The sequence below is a fragment of the Sceloporus occidentalis genome, unplaced genomic scaffold (assembly GCF_023333645.1).
Source record: "Sceloporus occidentalis isolate IW3139 unplaced genomic scaffold, rSceOcc1.0.p SCAF_50, whole genome shotgun sequence".
NCBI lineage: Eukaryota > Metazoa > Chordata > Lepidosauria > Squamata > Phrynosomatidae > Sceloporus > Sceloporus occidentalis.
The window spans coordinates 2465510-2480381 of record NW_028317030.1 but is presented as its reverse complement, the minus strand read 5'-3'; the positions used below and the strand labels follow the sequence as shown (position 1 = coordinate 2480381).

At 40.4% G+C, this 14872-nt stretch overlaps 1 protein-coding gene across 1 annotated transcript in view; it reads left to right on the top strand.

Annotated features, from left to right (window-relative positions):
* The window catches only part of LOC149288628 (semaphorin-4G-like), a 42961-nt gene that overhangs the window by 9701 nt on the left and 18388 nt on the right, over positions 1-14872 (top strand). The window contains exons 4-7 of the mRNA XM_089491353.1: positions 293-391; positions 7311-7404; positions 7787-7900; positions 10804-10961. Of these exons, the coding sequence (XP_089347479.1) occupies positions 293-391; positions 7311-7404; positions 7787-7900; positions 10804-10961 (465 nt within the window). The remainder of the gene's footprint in view (positions 1-292; positions 392-7310; positions 7405-7786; positions 7901-10803; positions 10962-14872) is intronic.

Below are 14872 nucleotides of genomic sequence, written 5' to 3'. Positions count from 1 at the left end.
TCTATTCCTTAAACACGCGTGGGATAGACACGCGGCTCCTGAGTCTACGACGAGACCTACGACCGACGAAGGTCTAAGTCTCTACATCGGGGAAAACGTTCGGACTAGATGGGTCGAATGTTTCTTATCTGTCCTCGGTATTGACAAATATGTTGGCATTCACAATAAATCTTCAGCATTCTTTTATCTATACCCATGATACAAAAATATTTCTAAACTAGTGTGTCTTGCAAGGAGCTGAATTTAGTGCATGTCGTAGGGGGTAATAATTTCTCCTTTCTTCTGTTTTCAGACCGAGTGCTTCAACCATATAAGGCTTCTCCAGAGATTTAATGAAACCCACCTGTATGCATGTGGAACAAATGCTTTTTCTCCAAAGTGCTGCTTCATTGTAAGTTTTAGCTTCTAACATTTCTATTTTTTTTTTATTAATGCTGTTTTTTTTTGTTTTTACAACTTAAAAAAAACTAAACCTTTCTCATATATTTTTGCCTAATATCATGTAAGTTATACTCCATACTGTAATATATGAATATATCGGTGGTGTATTCTGGCCTGGGGCTACTAGGCTTACAGTGGCATGTCTGGTGGGACCCCCAGCTGCCACAAAACTGGAGGCGCCCTATAGGGCAATCAGGCTTGTCAATGAGATCTCAGATCTCCACAACCGTCCCATTTAGATCCATCAATACATATGGTGTTGCGAGTTGACCTCGCTGCGGTGACATCAATGCGTGTCCACCGCTGGAACCAGTTATTGCTGCTGCTGTTGGCCATGAGTAAGCCTACCATTTTTGGCCTCATCCCTCCCAAGCTTTCTATTTTTATTAAGGGAGAACTTTTTTTCAGGGTATATGTACAGAAAACGCACAAGGTCATCAGAAAAGGGATCGCCACCCAAAGTGCTTGTTGGCATCTGAATCCAGCAGTGCAGAATACATATCGTGGGGAGATTGTAGCTCAGTGCACATCACCTGTATGTGGACAGAGTTGGAACCACCAGTGGTGCAGCAGGTTTCAGACGGCTCAGATACCTTGAGCGTTCTCCGTAGCCTGTATACGTTTCACGTTATGTTTGTTCTTCATGAGAAGTTTTTCTGCTGCTGGTTCCCATCAGAAAGCAAGTTGCAGAGGTTTCCATTACCCAAAGGGTGGCTGTGTATAGATGTTTGTGCGTCAGAGTGAAGCCAAAGAAATTGGTAGCAGATGAAGCTATTTAGAGAAGCTGTCAAACGTGCCTTTGGGTATGAACGGCTAGAGCAAAATAAGGAGGTCACAGCAAGGGCTGCTATGCCAATGAACGCCTAGCCTTTGAGCCAAAAGAATTCCTTATGCGGCAAGCTCAAGGTTAAAAAAAAAAAAAAGTATAATTTTAACCCTTTCATTGAAGTAGGTTGGTGTTGGTAGGATGTACTACAAGAGTGTGACAAGGCCAGCCATGCATTAGTAATGAATTATAGACAGGTTTCTTAATAGGGGGGGATTTGCAGCAAAATTCTGTTTACTTTCAGAAATGCTGAGCCTCAGCACGTCACAAACAACAGGCAGCGGAGCTTTAGCCAGCCTGGATTACAACTCCCATGATGCTCACGCAGCCAACTCTGAATCTGCCATGTCTTCGGTGTTTCTATCATCTTCACAGCAATTGTTTTTAGATGTTGTCACTGAAGTATAATAAATAGCTGAAAAAAATTGTAATTTTAAATAAGCCATACATATGTAATTGAGCAGTAAATAGTGTATGACATCATGGATAAATGTTTTATTCAGTAGTTGAATTAATCATGTAAAATTTGGGAGCTGCGCCTGCCTTCCAAAGCTTGTTGGGCCAATTGCTTTATGGCGGAACATTTTCATCAGTTCTTCTAATGATCCTTGCGGAGAGAACACCAAGTGACGCAGCGTTACCCAGCGGACCATCATAAAACAAGAATACCTCGGATAAAATAAGCAAATCGAGCAGCAGCCCCCCTCTGGCGGTTTCTCAGCTCGCCCACCTTAGCGACGTGACGCGTGTGCCCTGTATTTTATCTTTTTTATTTCATGTTTAGGTTTCTGCTATTTCTCAAAGCTAAGGTGAAAACACACGGGATGTGATAGGAGACACGCTCCCTCTCCATGTGTAAACATAAAACAAATCGCAGCGTGTCCGTTCAAAACGAGAATCCCGAATGTTTACAGGAACAAGGTTAATGTGCAAAGAACACACTGAAAGACCTCGCTCCATGCGTTTTATGTGGTTAACCCTTTCCAGTACCAGGCTGATGTTGGCCTTCAGCACCACACATTGATGCTTAGCCCAGTTTGACAAAATGACAAAAAGGTCATTAATGGTGGAACTATTTCCATAGTAGCAGTATAATTTAATGTAGCATATTAACGGTGCATATTCTTCCTCCTCCGTCACATCCATGACATGAGTGGGCACCAGTCTAAGTGCCGTTTGGCCCGATCTTCTTAATGGATCCCACCAATATCCACAGATAAGATGAATAGACTCTTTGTCGCTGCCCTCCCACATCATACATCTATTTGTTCTTGAAAACATGCGTCTAACAAATGGAGCGTTACTTGCTATCTACTGTATATATCTTTCTTTTCGTTCTGTTTGATTGCACTCTTTGTCTGTTTGTTTCAGGATTGCTACATTACATTTAATTTATAGAGCGCCAGCAGATTCCATATCATTACAAAAAGGGAAGAGGACCCTGCTTTGCGTGTTTACAATCTGTTAACAGGAGCTTACGATCCATTAGTAGGATTTGTGTCTGGTTTTTGGTTGACATTCTGTGGAATGCCTGAGTTTTAGCATCACATTCACACTTTTATGCCTTACTAAATCCACACTTCCATTCCTGGCTCAACTTTTCCTGAGCTGTTTACGTAAAGTGTATATTACAGATGTATTAAAAAAAAATTTTTTTTTTTTATTTATATATTTTTTTTACTCTTTACTTGGTTTGGTCTACTGTCAGATACTGTTAGACCAAATCACCATCTTTAATTGGATACTTCCATAAAATGTAATCGAAAGATATCCTGTAATCAGGATATCTTTAAAAGTGGCCGTTTCTCTTTAAAATAATGTTATATGTGGCCATCCAAATCAAAAGGGCGACTATGCCAATTAATCCTGTCCAAGATGGCCAGTGGCCCCCCCAATGAACTGCAAAGCCAGCCGTTGTTATGCCTTATCGACGATAAGATCTGTAACGAGGGAGCGGGCTAATTAAAATTAACGGCCAGTCTGATAATACGGTGTATTGTATTAACGGGAAGATTCAGGAGCCATGCTGACGTCAAACTCCCTTATTCCTGGCGTATGTACTGTTGCTTGGCAACAGGCTTCCAAAGCGTGATGCGATCAAAATGCTTCTTCTCACTAGTTTGTGATCAATTAATAATCCGTGTATCCCCGGACACTAACTTGTCAAATCATTTTATATTAGATCTTTTCCGAGCGCTGCACAAGAATAGCAGATTGCTTCATCCTCGTCAGTTAATAAGCGATGGCTCTTTGCTGTCAAAACAATTTTCGGTGTTGATTTAGCGCCGGCCTTATCTGTGGATTTCCATGTAACAAAGAGAAATATTCCCGTCATGCTTAGCATGTTTAATTTCCGCATGGATAGCTGAGCTCATAGCCTGGGCCTGGCCGCGCCGCCTCGTACCGTCTATCGGAACAGGACACGAGGATGTTAGCGTTCTAGAATAGATCCCATAAATCCCTTCGTCTGGGGTCTGACGTTTATCCGACTCTTCTTGTTTTAGGAATATGTTGGTCTTCGTTGGGATGGAAACTGTTTTCCAAATACTCACCCTGTCCTTTCTCGGCGTGTGGTGTGCTTAATTTTTTAATTTCTAAAGGTTTCCATAGGTTTTACGGGATTCCAAGGTTAATTCTGAGCGTATATGAAAATAGAAATACTGAACTATTATCTTGTATTGCGTTTTAGGGTTTCTAGGACACGCAATCCCAAAATAACCCTAAAGCCCGCTTTTTATGTTCACCTAACATTTGTTTTCTAGCACACTTATACCATATACCATAACAGGTCCTACCGCTCAGAAGTTTGGGGTCACTTGCAAAAGGATTTCCTTACGATCAATTAGCCTTTTAAACTCAGATCAGCGAACACAACGTGACATTGGAACACAGGAGTGATGGGAGTGATAAAGGGCCATTGGAACACAGGAGTGATGGGGGTGATAAAGGGCCATTGGAACACAGGAGTGATGGGGGTGATAAAGGGCCATTGGAACACAGGAATGATGGGGGGTGATAAACGGCCATTGGAACACAGGAGTGATGGGAGTGATAAAGGGCCATTGGAACACAGGAGTGATGGGAGTGATAAAGGGCCTCTGTACGCCTATGAAGAGATTCCATTAAAAATCAGCCGTTTCCAGCTACAATAGTCCATTTATAACATTAACCCCATCTGCGCTGGATTTCTGATGCATTTCGTGTTATTTTAATGCTTTGAACTGTAGGGTATATATATATATATATATATATATACACACATATATAATATGTAATTTAACTTCCTTGTCACACTTGCTGGAGAGTATTTAAAGAAATCATTTTCTGGATGATATGAGTTACCAGATTAGAAGATATTCCGCTATTACGACATCTCTCATACAATTTAGAACTGAATCAGCAAAATGCAAAACACCTAAACCACTTAGAATTTTTCATGGCAACTGCAACGATTCAATTTGTTCTGAGTAGCGTTTGCAATTTATTATGGTATAGAACTGGAAGTAATACTGCTTTTTTGAAATTACAGACATTATTTTTTTAACCCCCCCCACCTTCCAAAATCCATTCCATTTATTTAATTGCTCTAACTTGCTATTACCTGAGAAGGGTAAGGCAATGTTACGTCTCTTGGTAGCACTTACTGTAGTTAGGTGCTGACTTTTTACTTTATAGGGTTATTAAACATTTGCCCGTCGGTGTCGGTATCTTTCTTACTATGTGTGTTAGTGTGTGTCTGCCTTAGGATATGTGTTAGTATGGATGTTGCTATTTTGTGTTTGTTAATATGTTACTGAGTACGTTAATTAGTATAGTTAAAAAAATAAATAAATAAACTTGTCCTTATATTTTTTGGCTGGCTCCTAGATGCCCCCTACGCTACCCTTGTTCTAGAGCTTATCGATTGTTTATAAGGAAATGCGTGATCGCTAGAGATTCATATCACGGCTGCGTGATCACGTTTTGTCTGGCAGCTGTATTTCGAAATTTTCAGTAAATAGACATTTCTCTATATCATACACGCCTGGAATTCTGTGGGTGAACGCGTTCTGTTCCGAGGGGAGAGATTCCCTTTTAGAACTGAAACAAAAGAGATCTGTTCCTTATACGATCCATTAAGTGTATCATAACCGTTAATGAATTTGCTATTTATAAATTGTCATTTTTTTTAACGAGGTCGCCTAGGGCTTGAGTAATGAAGTGAGCTGCGCCAGCTGCTTCGTAATGAGCGGCACAGTTAGAGTTCGCGCAGGAGGAAGGTGCGGATGAGATACATCGCTTCCAATGTTGAAAATTCCGACAAGGAACAGTTCCATGAGGATCACAGACCCAATTAGCCTTAAGTGCAGGCGAACGTTTAATCGCTTGGTACTATTTCACCTGCTATGTACCGCGAGATAAAGCACCATAATAGTATCATTTTAAAAGACCCAGACGCTACAAACTTTCTTGCTCTGATGGATTGTCTTCCAGGCTGTGCCCCCTTTGCCTAGGGAGGTAGCGAGCCATCTTGTATGAATCTACCAGGCCATGTCCTGCCACTGACCTGATTTTAAAGTATGACCCGGATCTTGTAAGAATATAGATGATAGCGATAATAAAGAGTAGGACTAAAAACACTGGGTATGTTCAACAATATAGACATAAAACATAATATAAATGCGAAAACGTATCCCAATGTTATAAAAGTGACCGGCAAAGCATAGAACAAAATACTATGATTGATTGTCAATAACACATTGTGGGGAAGACCTGATGCGCTCTTCTTCAGAGGTAATGGTCCACAAGCACAGACATAAGTCATAAATAGAATATCTCTAATTGTACTAAATGTGATCTTCACGCCCAGCGCTTTGGTGCGATTCAGTGTCCTCTAGAAGTAGAGAATGTCCGCTATATGTGATTCTATCAAATGCCGTTGGTGGAATGAAGAGCTTAGAAATATTATTATTTTATTATCTTTTATAGTGCTTAATAAAAAACATATATTCAAGGGGTCTGACGAGACGAGAATTGACAGACTAAGACAAACCGATACATTAGGTGGAGAGACTCGACTCGCAAGCTTACAATCTTGAGGAATAGATACAATGTAACGCTGAGCCTTCCAGGTAGAAAGCCATGCAGCTCCCCCTCTTACTGTCTCATCTGACATCACCAATCATACTTGAAATATGGATCCTGCCTCTGTCTCTGTAAATAGCTTTTTGTGCAAAAGAGGCTGTGTACAAACTAGCAAGTGGGGCATTTTTCCACCAGGAGACCTCGGGGGGGAAAATGCTCCCTTTCCCAAATTGTTACTTTTATCCCCGAGTTTGGTTCCTGGCTAGATATTCTTATATGATCATCAGTATCCATCAGGCCTTGCTACATATTGGACATCAATATGTTTAGGTGGAACCTAAGCCTGTACCACACCAAAGCCGTGTGTGGTTGTGAGATTCATCATTTCTTCTGACCAGTTTGTTATGCGTTGTGAAGGACCAGTCCTGTTGAGTTTCTCCTGCCTTCTAGTAGCGTTTGTCCCAGTTTAGATATAGTACAACCATAACCATTATTTCTCTGTGCCGGTCAAATAGGCTAAAAATTTTATTCGAACGCTTCTAAAAATATTGTGCGGTTGGCACTAAAATGTAAAGATAGCGTCAGACATCTCACTTTACGCTTCAGCAATTATCTTAACTGTCTAGAATACGATTAGATATATTTAATAGATTTTTTTTTTCTGGAAATGTCACCCTCTATGAATTATTTTCACCTCGTTCCACTCGTTCTCATTAGGCTGGATAATTAGCAACTCTTTTGCACCTATAAAAAATGCCGTCTTCTTCTGATTTCCTACTCATTACAGCTGTTCATTTGTTAGCACGGAATCAGCGTGATTAAACCGCAGAGCGTGTGTTACATTTCCTAAATTTATATATATATATATAAAATATATATACATATATATATGTGTGTGTGTATATATATATATATATATATATATATATATATATATATAATGGTAGAATTACCATGGCATTTTCCTATTGCTTTGTAGGATGGGAAGACTTTTGTTTTACCTACCCAGTTTGAAGAAGGGAAAGAAAAATGTCCGTATGATCCTGCAACGGGCTACACGGGACTCATAATAGGTGAGTAAAGGTTTTATTTAACCAAAATAATAGGGCTGTTATTAGAAGGGACATTGACTGGGCTTCCCATATCAGGTCTGGGGTCACATCCCATGCAGCCATAGCATGCTATCCTTACGCACACGTCGATAAAAATATATAATGTGGACTGAGTGTCCGGCATGATAGAAAAAGACATGGAGTGGGGAAGTATATTGTACAGCCTCTCTGACCTGTCTCCCTAGCGGCATAGACCACCTGATGTTTGACCCCTTTACTAAAGGACGCGGTGTAAAGATATTGAATAATCTGTAGACAAAGGGTCTTCTGTTCATTAAATGAGGATTTCTTAGAAATTTTATGTTTTTTGTTGAAGTTTTTTTGCTTTTTTGGCTCTTTTTAGATGGCGGACTTTACACAGCCACGCGCTATGAATTCCGCAGTTTGCCAGACATAAGGCGAAACCTTTACCAGCGCACTTTGAAAACCGAGGAATCCCCCCTGCACTGGCTAAACGGTAAGAGGAGGATTCGTCCTTGATGTTTGTGTTTTGTGATACGTTACTGTAACAGACAATGTAACAGATTTTATTATTCAGCCCTTTGATATTTCCAGTGTGGGGATACTGATGCGGAATGCCGTGGGTCGTGTATGACATCACTAGGACATCATTAAACGGTTACTAGCTGTTAGTGCTGTGTATTTTGGGCAGGTTCCATGTTTGGTTTTCTGACACTTCGTTGATGTGGGGACCAGTTTGGTCTGTACCGGACACTTTCTTTTAGTAAGCCATCACACTTCAGTGCGGTTTGTTGGTTTAACTCGGTGGAGCATGTCGGGAGACTAGGCTATGAGTTTTACCCCAGGTATAAGAACTACAACTAGGATGCATAGGATACTTTTACCCACTAGTGCCAGAGAAGAAGACGTACAAAATGCACAGGCAATGGGGCAAAATAGGTCATCGGTAATAATTATCACACAGCCAAGGAACCCCAGTCAAATCTAAAAGGGTCGTGTTATATCAATTTTTATAACTCTTAAACTTAATTGAACAAAAGAAGTTTAAGATACAAGGATGGTGCTGGAAGTAGCTGTGGCTAATCAGACTAAACTATGACAAAAGTCCAAGGATGGGACCTCTAAGGAAACGCAGTTCATTATAGTGAATGTCATCTGAAGAATATTGTGAAAAGAACGTCATGAGAAGGAGACTGTGGCCTGATCATGGCCTTAATACAAAAACTAAATCCCAGGAACCAAGGAGAACCCATAATTCGGTCATATCACCTGAGACGCCATGTGAAGGTCTGCAGGGATGGAATCACAAAAGCACCACTGGTTTTGCCGCCAGTGCTGTGCATTCAGAACCGGCTGAAGGAACACTTGGCCAGAAAATGCTTGGTGCATCAGACGTGAGAGTACATAGCCTCAAGCTCAGAACAACAGAGCCTAGATTTGCACAGCTTTGGCCACAGTAGCCCCAAAGCAGACATAATTCTCAACCTCCCAATTGTAAACCCTTACACCCTTTCCTGAAACGTTTCCATGCAAGGCGCCGTGAAGTGCAGGCCGTAGAAAAGCTGGACCATAAGGACCTCATCTACAGAGACCTCAAGCTGGAGGTTCTCACCATGCATGCTCTGTTGATTATTTCAATCTGTTTCGTTGACAGGTCCCCATTGGCCTGTCTGTTATAAATTTGTCGGAGTATATTTTTGACGATCTATATTATGTATTGTTTGTATATACTCCATGTTTCCAGATTCCTGTGTTGCTCTGTACGTCAAATGTTGTTGACATTTCACCGGATCCATAAAACCTCACTCGCATCCTCCCATGGTTACTGTATGTGTTTATTTTGAGAGCTTGTGGTTTTTTTGACAGGCTAAGTCAATGTCTTGTTTCTAGCTGTCTCTTCGAACAACAGACTGTTGTGACGCTAAACATACTCAGCTCTAATCGGAGCCCAGAATTGCTGTTGGATTATTTTCTTCCTGTTTTACAATATGTAACGGGTTGTCAGATTCGTTTGGAAACACACTTTGAATAATTCATAGCTGTGTCGGAGCCCGGTCTGATCATTCAGTGGCTTCCAGTAAACATTAGAATCTATCATTCAATCTCTAAATGAAAAGATGGTCGCTTTTCAGTATCACACATTTTACAATTCACTACCCTGAATTAACTTATGTCGTGATGTTTACATATAAAAACAGGCAATATATATATACTGTGCTTGTGTGCGTGTGTGTATATATATATATGTATATATATATATATATATATATATACCGTATATTTATTTATATATAATTAGAAATCCACTTTTTGTTTATACCATGGTTGGTGGTCAATATGTTGTTCTTAGGATTTTTATCATTGACCATTGTTGTCATCACGCTTCACACACCTAAATCTTTTCCAAAATACAAAAATATCAGCCAAATCATTAACTTTGGCAAGGATCGAGACCCTCCGATGATTAGGGGCTCTTGCTAACCCAGCCTAGGGGACACGATAGCAACAGAGCTGGGCATAAAAAAAAAATTGATTGAGAAATAGCTGCCCACCCCCCGTGAAAACCTAAAGGGAAAAATCTTGTTTCCGTAGATGTGTATGTGACGCATTATAAGAGATTTACTCTTCTCAATGCTTCTGTGCCAGTTACCGTGGAAGTAGATGAAGGCCAGCTTTTAGGAGATCCTGCAGAAAAGATTTTAAATATTTTGCCCAAATCTAGTCACCTAAACAACAATCGCCGACAACCATGGTTAGATTTTTTTTTTTTTCATCTGACCTTCTAAATACTTTCTTCCATGGAGTATCAAAGTCCCCCCCACCTTAAAACATTATTTATTCACTGGGAGCATTCAGTATTGTGTGTGTGTGTGTGTATGTGTGTATATATATATGTGTATATATATATATATGTGTGTATTGGGTACAATGTTACCCAGCTTGGTGTTGTAGCACCCATGCTCCCCGGACCCGTGCCGTGACTTGGCACCCTGCGGCGAGCCGTCAGGTTATTATTGCTCCTGGTAGGATGTCTGGATTCCTGCTCTATCTCTATCTGCATTTTTGTTAGAAACTCGTGCTTTAAGCTGCTCCGTTCTAGCGGGAACCGTAAACATCTCTGTTACGAATCGGATTATGTGGCGTGTGTTTTGACATCGCTGTTTGCTTATCAGCAAGGAAAATGGAGAAACCCAGAGGAATGCATTTCCTTAAATCATTTGTGATAAATAAAACTATCTCATGATATTCCTCGAGTAAGAGATTCCTCCCAGGTATCTTTAACCCCTACATGTAATGAACCAACGGCAATAGGTGCTGCTCCTAAATAAATTCGGTCATCATCGCTATTCACCGCGGCTCTTATCATTCTGATTCCGTTCCATGTGCTTTTCATTGCAGATGCCGAGTTTGTGTCCTCCGCTTTAATTCCGGAGAGTCTGAACGCCGAAGTAGGAGATGACGATAAAATCTATTACTTCTTCAATGAACGCGTCATAGAGGAGAGCTCTTCCTTTCTGGACAAGACACAGGTGGCGAGCGTGGCTCGCGTGTGCAAGGTAGGCTTATTCTTTCCGCAGAGTTCTGCAGCTCACCACCATCACCATGCTCTGGCGATTCTTGCCTCTGATTGGCTGCTTAAAGCAGCCAATTGGTGGCAGAAAAGCGCTACTATTGAAATCAATGGGAGTGCTTTCTGCTCGAGACCCCCCCCGCACATAGTGTTCCCCAGAGGTAAGTATATCACATGAAGGGAGAAGTGCTCGGCTCAATACCCCTCCTGCACAATATTTAGCATTGGGGTGGGGAAAGGGGCAAGTGTATTTGGGGGGATTCTGCAGAATACCTCTATGCATTTGTAAGGGGGACCCCACAAAAATTTAAAAGGACCACGTAGCTATCGTATACATTATGTACATACTTTATTTTTATAAAGTATAATTGTCCTGAAAAATATTGTACGGCGAGATTTTTTTGCCTTAGTGTTTTATAATAATTGAATAGAGCCCCTTAACGTTCGGTTATGTAGTCCTATGGAAAAAAAACAGTAACTATTAACACTGTCCATTAACTATAACCCTGGCCTGTGTGCCATTTACCCTTAAAACGCTATTGGGGTAAGCACTGCTTTTTAGAGAAAAACACCCAAACGGCTCGAGGGCAAAGCTATTTTTTTAACCATAAGTGCAATGAACCTACTGAGATCCTCTGTTTACCCCGCTCGTATATCAGGTTCATGCTAAGGGGTAATTGCGAAACAGCAGAATTTTATCTTGGGGGAGTGAATACTTTATCAGCGGCGACTCATGTTTCTTATCACAGGTAGGACTTCAGCACACCTCCTCGTGCAATTTACACCAACACACCCCATCCTTAACAGATTCCGTTTATGACCTGGTATTGTTAAAGTTCAATCAAGGTGTTGGCAAGGAGTAATGGTTAATTGCCTGCCAAACTCGTTCCTGTTTAGCAGACTAAAACTCCCATGAATCCGAGGCATCCTTTACAGGTCCAGAAATAATAGCTGCCTCATAGAGTGCTTGTGCCTTTTTTATGCATTATTAGAAATGTGGCTTTTTACTGTCACCGAATATTGTGCATCGGGCGAGTGTGAAAAAACGTGTAAAAAGATGATTTTTTTCTCAATGATCTAATTTTTACGTGGTTACGAGCCATCAGATTAGAGCGTTTTACAATCCAGATGGTAAATAGTTTCATTTCTTATCAATTACTAGAACGTTTCCTTTCGATCCAATGGATTTCACAACCCAGGCCAATCTAGACAATGCTTCTGTATAATGAATTGTGTGAGAGCCACATGTCTGCAGCAAAGTCTCTGTTTGGTCATTTTTACTGAAAAGTCTTATTACAAGTATAGAAGCCTAAATTTATATTCTTTTTTTATATATGTGGATGTATATATATATATATACACACACAGACACACAAATGTTCAAAAGTTTGGGGTCACTTTGCATAATTGCAAAGGGTTTCTGAACAATCAGTTAGTCTTTTAAACTTGGATCAGCGAACACAACGTGCCATTGGAACACAGGAGTGATGGGAGTGATAAAGGGCCATTGGAACACAGGAGTGATGGGAGTGATAAAGGGCCATTGGAACACAGGAGTGATGGGAGTGATAAAGGGCCATTGGAACACAGGAGTGATGGGAGTGATAAAGGGCCATTGGAACACAGGAGTGATGGGAGTGATAAAGGGCCATTGGAACACAGGAGTGATGGGAGTGATAAAGGTCCTCTGTACGCCTATGAAGATATTCCATTAAAAATTATCTGTTTCCAGCTACAATAGTCATTTATAACAAGGACATTTCTAATTGACCCCAAACTTTTGAAAGATGGTGTATATATATATTATATATTTTATATATATATATATTTTATATATTTATAATTTATATTTACGACTAAGATAATATTAAAATGATTACTGCTAACAATAATAGTAATAAAAATAGTGATACATCTTTATTAAGGTTTCTTAATGAAACTGCCTTGCATGCATCTATAGAAGAGGATGTAAAATTACTTCAGCTTTTGGGACCTCAACGGTCCTATAAAAGAAGAGACCTCTGAGGTACTGAAAGCTGATGTAGCTTTACATCTTTTTCTATGTTGGCCTAAGTAACGACTTAATTTTCTATTGGACTAGAACAGCAACGCAGGACGCGGGAAAAACTATAGTAACGGAAAGTTCATCTAACACGGGCGAGATGAAAGAAGATTAAAGGCGTTTGTGTGGTTAACGTGTTGGGCCATGACGTCGCCAGTTTATTTTCAGTGATACGTCTTAGAAGCAGCGACCGCTTTAAATGTCAGCGGTTATTTTGATCTTTCACAACCTGTCAAAACTTGTCATAAAACAAGGCTTTAAGGTACTTTTAAGCAGAATAATAGAAGCTATTATCTGCGTGTTAAGGCAGAGTTTAGGGTACTTTCCGGAACAATTTATTCCGATACAGCAAGTTTCTGACAACAAAGCCGGGTAATAATCCCAATCGATAACATGAACGGAAGGTTCTAGTGAAGACAGACAGTATTCTCAGTATAAGCAGACAGAACGTTGGTTGCCATTTAATGTGCTTTCATTTCTACCCCAGTCGCTATAAAACCCGGTAGGCCCTAACGGTGATACCATTGGTGGTCATGGAGGACTGGATTGAAAACCACTGCTGAAAGGGTCCTAATTCTGTAAATTATTGTGAGTGATAGTTTTAGACTTTTTCACTTTTTAAAGTAGTACTGAGTAAGCCAGACAAGCCAAGCAAGACCACAGCCTGGCCCGCCGAGTCTTCCTAGAAGTCACAGACGTGCCGCTTGAAGACGTGGTCGGACCCAACGAGGAAGCACTTTAGCCACTTCCACTTGAAGGCTTGACTTCTCTCTTTCCGACAAGCTGTGCTGACCCAGGAGTCGCGCTCAACCCCGGCAGCAAGTTACCCAACGCTGAGAAAAACATAATTTACATCATTGTTTCTAGAAACTCTAGTCTGTAACGCACAGAATATGGCAAACCGTGTAAATATCACTGCATGAGCACTGGTGGATAAATCAGATGATTAAATCACAGAGGAACGAGCTGAGAAGAACAGCCCTACCTGATAAAACTGATAAAGTACAAATAAAATACACAGATACACGCTGATCTTGGGTATTAACCCTTTAATCATCCATCGTGAAGATTCTATGTAGTCCCGGTGCAAATAAATTACCAAATGGACCCAATACAGGTCCTCATAGAAACCTTGACTTTAAACATACTCTTAATTGAGGTACCTGCATTCAAGTAGGGATATCTACCATAACACACTGGTAGCTAAATCACCAATTGGGAGTTCTTATATATGATTATAGCAGTGTAGATTATAAAGGAGTCTGCTCCAGACTGCGTAGCTTTGGGGGCAATAATCCCATTTCCCGTGTAGTTTCCTTATCCGTTTATACTTTTGTGTAGAGAAGGGTGAAAACCATGTTGTAAAAATGTCACGCAATTTCCACCCTGTGCACTGCAAAAAAAAAAATTTCACCCAGAATTTTCACAGCTGGTCACATGACATGAACTTGATGTCGACATGTGATGTCAGGATGTAAATAGAGTCACTGCTTGCTCTATGACATCAGCAATCAGATATTTAAAGTTTCTACAGTACTTCTGAAGGTGTTATTCCCACAAAATTCACGCGGGATATTCATGAATACAATTAAAATAATCTACAATTCCCACAATCCTAAATCAGTCCTGTTAACCTCAATAACCATATTATACCATAAAAGGCATAAACAGGTCTAGATAATACCGCATGCTGAAAACAGTTTATTCCCCCTTTATGCATCCAGGACACGGAGTTACCAGCTGACTGCTTTTACTTTTTACTAAACCGTTTCACAATATCATTCTTCTACAAGACATACAATTCCAAGATAAAGGAATGTTTTCCTCCGAAAGAA